The 7,500-nt window shown below is 37.9% G+C and overlaps 1 protein-coding gene across 1 annotated transcript in view; it reads left to right on the top strand.

Annotated features, from left to right (window-relative positions):
• The window catches only part of LOC139712082 (arsenite methyltransferase-like), a 21,286-nt gene extending 19,414 nt beyond the window's left edge, over positions 1–1,872 (top strand). The window contains exons 7-8 of the mRNA XM_071623918.1: positions 601–708; positions 1,804–1,872. Coding sequence (XP_071480019.1) covers positions 601–708; positions 1,804–1,872 — 177 coding nt within the window. The remainder of the gene's footprint in view (positions 1–600; positions 709–1,803) is intronic.
• The last annotated feature ends 5,628 nt before the right edge of the window (positions 1,873–7,500 follow it).

Below are 7,500 nucleotides of genomic sequence, written 5' to 3'. Positions count from 1 at the left end.
AGTGATTATCCTATGAATTTAGGGTCAAAGGCCAAAAGAAAATGGTAACAGTGTACTTTTCAATACAGAAATTACACTTTTTCTCCATGCCTTGAAAATTACAGTATTCATACACTTATGAATGGGTCAAAGTCAAGTTAAAGTCCTGGAATCCCTAAATACATGCTCTCCTATTCATCTAATTAAACCTAGGTAAAGGAAGGTGAACATTCAACACATTTGTGGCACATGTAATTTCAATATTTGCCAATATTGTGAAAATGTAATTATGCATTGTCCACATGTACTATAGACCTATTAGGAGAATCATGCATTATGGCGGAGGCATAGCAGTTGCCTTAGCGACATTTCTAGTTTTATATTGTTTGTTTGTCGTACATTGTTCCCTGTTTGTACCATTTTTCATTTTCACTTCAAAGCACTTTGAGCATTTCTGTGGATAAAGTGCTGTATAAATGGCATTTATTATTCCAAATAATCTAATGTATGTCAAATCCTGTTTGTAGTTAAGTACATGACAAGAACGTGTAGCAGTATCACCAAAGTGGAGTCAGGTTTTCAATTATTTTCTGTTATTTGCTTCTCATCTAATAATCTCAGACTGACGTACCCCTGAAGGTCGATGGAGACCTTGCTGCCGTTCTGCGAGCTTCGCGATACGCCAAGCACTTCAAGATCGACGACAACGTTGATAGCTCCACGGCTGAGGTAAGGATTAGCTACTCCAGAACACGGGAGCTTGTTGTCGCTTGTAGCGTGACCCATTACCATGTTACCCTGTTAGCTCTTTCTGTGCTGTGGACTTTGGACAGTGTGTGTAATGTTGTGGGGTTTTATGTGCCAGTATGCACTTACAGAATGGAAGGGGTTAAATGCTGCAGCCACCAAAGCTGAGTGTTAAATCATGATGTAAATTTGCTCAAAGATGCGACAATTGATGTTTATTTTTAAAAAAAAATGGAAACTTTGGTATCTCAACCACATTCTAAGTGAGTTTCGAAGTCTAAAAAATCTTAGGAAATGCATAATCTGTTTAGTGATTTTGGTATGAAATATGTGACAAGTAAGTGCATAGGATGTGCTGAGTGTGTTTGAATGCTTGACTGTTTGTACACTTGACTTCATCTACACTTCAAAGCAAACTTCATCAAAAGTATGGCGATGTGGTTGGTGTCATTCTTATTCTCTCTGTGGCAGCTTTTGTTGTTTTTCTTTTATAATATCAAGATAGTTTTGAACATATCATATACAACTCGTATATATAAAAAAGATTGGCCTGGAAAAGAAACTGATCATACCAAAATCAGGAAGTCAGTATTCTTGAACTTAATTAGGCTATTGGGATTATCTTGGATGACTGGTGTAGCTGTGAAAAAAGTGTGTTGTCGGTGTAGCTCTTAACAATATCAAAGTATACTGTCAAGCTGATTCAGTGTACATGTCCCCATCCCTCGTAAATGTGAAATATTGAAGGAGGAAGCGGTGGGGTGGTCTGTGATACTTATCACCATTATGGTGTATTATGATGTGTTTAACATGGCTGCAAAGTGAGTAACCACAGGATTGATAGTTAAAAATGGCCCCTCCAGAGGTCTAGGAAATCAGTTTGAAATGCCTCGTTTAGGGACGTGAGTGCTGCAAAACAGGGACTTGAACCAGTGACCTCATAATTGATTGCTGTCGGTGATATCCGTTAGACCGCAACTGCTCTATGAAAGGGCCCTTTGTTGCTAGGTGACAAGAGTTTTGCTATGTATGATGTAAATTGATTAATATTTCAATCTTTCTTTTGTGATCTTTCAGACAGCAAAGGCCTGCCCAACGGATCCCTACCAGTACATATGTGCTACTGTCAAGGCTGGCTGCTGCTAGTCTTTTTTCAGCACCTAGAGGATATTATCTCTTCTTCAGATGAAACACATTGAAGGAGCACTTTGGGCATTTTGTGTTTGTGTTTTTGCTTTATTTCACATGGCATGACGTATTCTTCAGTCAGTCAGGAATATGAGGGTGTTTTTCTGAGCAGAAATTCCTTTATGGCGTACAAATGTAGTACATTGCAATTGCATCATTGTGATCAAACTTAGCCTCTGGGTGTATCTAAACTGCCAAAAAAGAAGCCAAAGTGTGTGTTGTAGGTGATTGATTACACCGCTATGGATGTGTACGTTGAGCATAACAGTAAACATATTTGATGTTCACAATGGTGCCAATGTACCAGTGATGTATGTGAACACTTGGGCTACTGCCTACCTCGCATGATTGGGCAGGATTCTTGTAAAATTGGCAAAACACACTATCATCATCAGTATGAGGATGTGATTGCTCATATTCCCAGGGATATTTCATTCTTTCAGTCGAACTGTACTGAACAAGAGTTCTATCATTAATACAGTCATCATTATAAAGTGTCGGGGCATTTTCATTTCTACTCCCTGATTCTGAGAACTGAAATATTTTTTCTTGTGGTCAAAATCATAGAATGTGAAAGCCTCTCCCCAAATTGAGGAAATATCGTCACCCATTGAAATGCATGTAACACACCGGAAAAGGGTATCTCCCCATTCTCTGTAGAACCTCCCGCATGTCAATTTGTGAAAAGCTTATCTACCTGGCTTTCAAGTAGAATCCTGTTATTGTGATAGAGTGGTGTCTGTTGCAGTTTTGTGTAAAAAATAACTACCACAACAACTCTTAAAACTTTGCTTCCAGTTGGGTACAAGCAAGCAATCCTGAAAAAAAAAATATGGTTAAGTATTCATTCATGTTCAGAATATTCTACAGCAATGCAGTATGAAAAGAAAAAAAAGAAAGCATTCCATCTGTAAGACTGGAGAGAAAACTCTAGACACTCAGAATATCAAGAAGGACCAAATTCAAATGTTAGGGTGCAATCTTACTTGGAGTGCTCCATCTATTTATTATTATTATTTTGTTTAATTTGAAGTGAAAATACTCCTAGTTTTGGACTGATAATGAAATTTTGTCATCCACCAATGTTTGGAAGTAGAGCACTACCACATACCTTAACCAGAGGGGCATGGTATTACTGTAAAACCAGAAATGTTTGTTCGCATTTTAATTTTGTGAATTTCGTGTAAGCCAAGACTTGCGAAATCGAAATGCCTGCAAAAGTTCTTGTGTACACTATAATAAATATTTAATGCCAGTGGCAATTTGCAAAAATTTTATGACATCAAAAAGGCTGTCGGCTCCAATTCGGGAAAATGTCATGCTGCAAACATATTTTGCTTCACAATACCGTAGACTTTATCCAAAGTGACACAGTGAAATGCCATGTGTTTAAGTCTGTCATTACGACTCTACTCTGTGGTTGTGAAAATACAGTTGAACCTCTGTTATCCGGCCTCCCTTTATCCGAATCTCTCTACTATACGGACGCAATCTCGCCGTGAATTTTTTTTAATAAATAATTACGGGAGGAAAGGGGGAGTCCCAACTCCTTGAGAACTCCTACACAAACACACATGAATTACATATTACTTCCAACATGATTAACATACATTACATCAAATTTCCTTCCAAATTGCTTACCTTCAGACATTTTAACATCCCCAAACATCCCCAAATGTAACAATGAAAAGGTTCCAGTATACACATTACTACATGTGGTACTACAATGGGCTACATCAGTACTTGTGTATGTATAGTATGTACATGTATAAAGCATTGAGTCTCCCGTATCCGGCCAAATCCCTTATCCGGATGAGCCCCGGTCCCGACTTGTCCGGATACGAGAGGTTCAACTGTAGTAACAGAACAAAGTATCTTTAAAAAGGATCATATAGTGCCAACTTGTTCAAAAATTGAATTAATTTTATCGACATCAAAGAGTGTGCAAAGTGCTTAAACGACCCCTAGAGCATGGCATTACATCCCAACCAGTTTTTCATATCAAAGGTTTCATGCATTGTCCCAAACGTACTTCATAACTATGTTGTATGTCTGAATATAACAAGCTTTGTTTATTCTCTTCTTCTTTTTCTGTCACCAGAAGATATTTCCCTGAAATCTGGATTGTTAATAAACAAAAATGTTGTGTGCATGTGAATGTAAATAGGCTGTCTAATTACAATTCTTTTCCGCATTTTTGTAGTTTGCATAATTCATCATGAATTTATTGAATTAACTGCCTACCTGGTATTTCCTTTATTTAATTCATTTTGAAATGCATCAATATTGTGCAACACTTATTCTGTGTTGAGAGTAATATGAGTAGAAATATTTAGAGGTGATCACAAGTAGAATTTGTTTGCAGAGCAGATGTTTTCACCATACGCTTCCGGGTGTAATGAAATATGAGAATTCACCTTGACTGTTTTCATACAATTTGAGAGTAAACCAAAATCCCTGTGGCAATTAAAATGCAATCTGATTGTGTAATGAATCTTTTGTGTGCTGTCGAGATGAACAACTCATGTGTGTCATTGTATTGGGCATTTATTCTACAACATATAACACAGAATCATTATGATATTGCATAGTACGCTTAATTTAAGAGTTGCTGTCATACAAGTTTGTTTAAAAGCACTGTATGCCTGTGACATTCAAATTAGCAAAGTCATACCTGGAATGATTTATTATGAATTGAGTAAAATGATATGATTTTACAGGCAGGAAATATGCACGAGGAATGTTTGAACTACTGTTAACGAGTGTACATTTCATTTGGTTCTATTTTGCATTGTGATATGTGACACTAATGCATGTCGTAAGGTGCTTTTGTTGACATTTATGAAGATGATAGTAAATTTGCATTCATTAGAGGGCCTCTTACCAAATGACTATTTCGCTTGTAAGAAACATTTGCGAACTTTATTTTTTTTGTGTGTATAATGACTGTTTCAGCATAGAATGTGGTCTTTGTCAATACAAGAATATATGAATAAAATGAAAATTTGTGAATGACTCTTTATTTTTAGTGTTATGTCATTTGATCCTCTGAGTATGCCAGATGTATAACATATGTTTGTGGAAATTGTGCAATATTTTCATGTGGAATATACTTGGCATGTTAAGTGACATCATTTCTACCCCAGCATAATATGCTGGGGTAAAAGTGTACATATTATGTACATTATTTGTACACTGCATTTATACTGTAGTATCCCCGACTAATGCCATCTTTAATAAAAACAGTATTATCGAAAAGTTTTATCAACATGAGATATTGCAGAGGAAGGTTGTGGAAACTTAAGGTAGAGTTTTGTGTGTGTGTATGTGTGTGTGTGTGTGTGTGTGTTTGTGTGTGTGTGTGTGTGTTTACAAAACCGCGATATGTAAGTATCTAAATTGCACATTCATTGGCCCGAATTCACGAAGGTGGTACAAATGAAGCCATGGTTTAAACCATGGACAAAAACCATGGAGCGCCAAGTGTCGCATAGTTACGAAATCAGTCATTTGGTCGATGAAATGATTATTTTGTAACGAAATGACAACATTTTGTAATTGAATGAACATTTCGTCGTGACGAAATGATCATTTCGTTAACGAAACGGTCATTTTGTCGACGAAACGACCAATTTTGTAACGAAATATTCCGTGCGACACTTGGCGCTCCATGTTTTTTGTCCATGGTTTAAACCATGGTTTCATTTGTACCACCTTCGTGAATTCGGGCCATTTTGAATGTGCAAAAAAACTATCATACTAGGCCATCTACAATTAGCTTCTTGCCTATCACTTTGTTTTGTCCTGGACCTGAAAATTTGACAGAAATATTAATGGCTTTCACTAAGGCCTGTATCACGTATGTATGTATGTATGTATGTGTAGATAGATAGGTAGATAGATAGATAAATACATAATACATATATATCAGGGAGCAATACTAACGAGATACTAACACCCAACACGACACTTTTTTGATGGTCCGTTCGGGACACTAAAATGTTCAAATATGAAATTTGGTGGCCCGAAGAAGAAATGTAATGGCCCGAAATACGCTCCCTTTGTTAAAACAAAGGAAACACAAAGAAAAATGGAGGGGGCGCGTGAGCCCGCCTTTAATTTGTGAAGGCGCCCTCGCTTTACGGAATTTCTGGATCCGCCCCTGGGCTTGTATGTCTATTTTTCATGCTTTCTTTTTTTCCAGATTTTTGTTAGTATATTTGGTATAGGCCATGGGCGTAAATCCCGGGGGGATGGGGGGGGGGGGGATATCCCCCCTGAAATGGAGGAGGGGGGATGGCCTGTACAATCATCCCCCCCCCCCCTGAAATTTGAGGAAAAAAATGGAGGAAGCAGAAATGTGATTGTATCAATTTTGGCATATTGCATGACGTTCGTACGCCCGCCTTCAGACAGGTAACAGAGCTGAACAGTATTCTATTTCGTAGGATGATGTATACATAATTTTCTCAAACGCTCGCTCGCTTCGCTCGCTCGCGAAGAAAGTAATATCAACATAAGGTATGGTCCAGACGTTGACAACGTCAAATAGCATAGGCTTACATGTAAACATGCTATGACGCGAGCAACTCGGGACCACCTGCAAATTATGTACGAAAACGAACAAACCATAACAAAAACTATACCGCCATAATTGGACCCCCTCCATTTCCTGAATCATTCCTGAAACGATGATGACTCTGATACGCATACCAGGGATGATCAGGGGCGTCGAATCTATCCGGGAGGGGGGGGGGGGGGCATTTGCCCCGCCCCTACGGAAATGTTGGGGGCAGACAATTTCAATTCAATTCAGTTCAATTCAATTATAGTTTATTTCCAATCAACGAAAATCAAAACATAATACAAAGTATACATGTCATGAAATGATATTGTCCGAACGTTTACAAAAGATTCATGTAGTATACGAAATAAATTACATGTATATACAACAACATAGTACAATAATTACGAGGAACAATGCATGTATACTTCGTGAGCGCTCGGAAAATAACTTCAATTATGGAAAAATTGGGGGACAAATCATTTGTCCCCCCAAGCAATTCCCGAGATGAGGACAAATCTCGAATTTTCTTCATGGAAAATTGTCCAATTACCGCCAGAGCTATATGCACCGGATCGTTGAATTGCAATCATGAATATGCAAAAGCTCCGCTACTGGGTCCCTTTCGATAGACTTTGTATTACACTTTTGAGATTGACGTATTTCCTTAATAATATTTTATCAAAGAGTGTGCAGCAGATCTTTCACTTACAAAAGCTCCCTCATATGCAGAGGCGTCGATGGAGGGGGAGGGGGATGGATCCCCCATAAAAGTATTGGGGACAAACATATCATTTTGCTCTTCCTCGTAACTCCCGAGATGTGGAAATGTTTTTACTTTTTTGATAGAAAACTGTCTAAATATTCACCCAAAGATGGCTGAATTTCAATTCTGGAAATACAAAATCTCCCTCGCGTAAGAGGGGGCAGGCCTAACCCATTCCATACCCTCCCCGTTCAGTCCTTTTTACTTTATACACTTAAGATTGACAGATTTTAAAATGTTTCATCTAAAGTATGCA

The sequence above is a fragment of the Diadema antillarum genome, unplaced genomic scaffold (assembly GCF_040938485.1).
Source record: "Diadema antillarum isolate AM-2024a unplaced genomic scaffold, OU_Dant_1.0 seq00001755_RagTag, whole genome shotgun sequence".
Taxonomy (NCBI): Eukaryota; Metazoa; Echinodermata; class Echinoidea; order Diadematoida; family Diadematidae; genus Diadema; species Diadema antillarum.
This window is presented reverse-complemented; position numbering and strand designations above follow the sequence as displayed.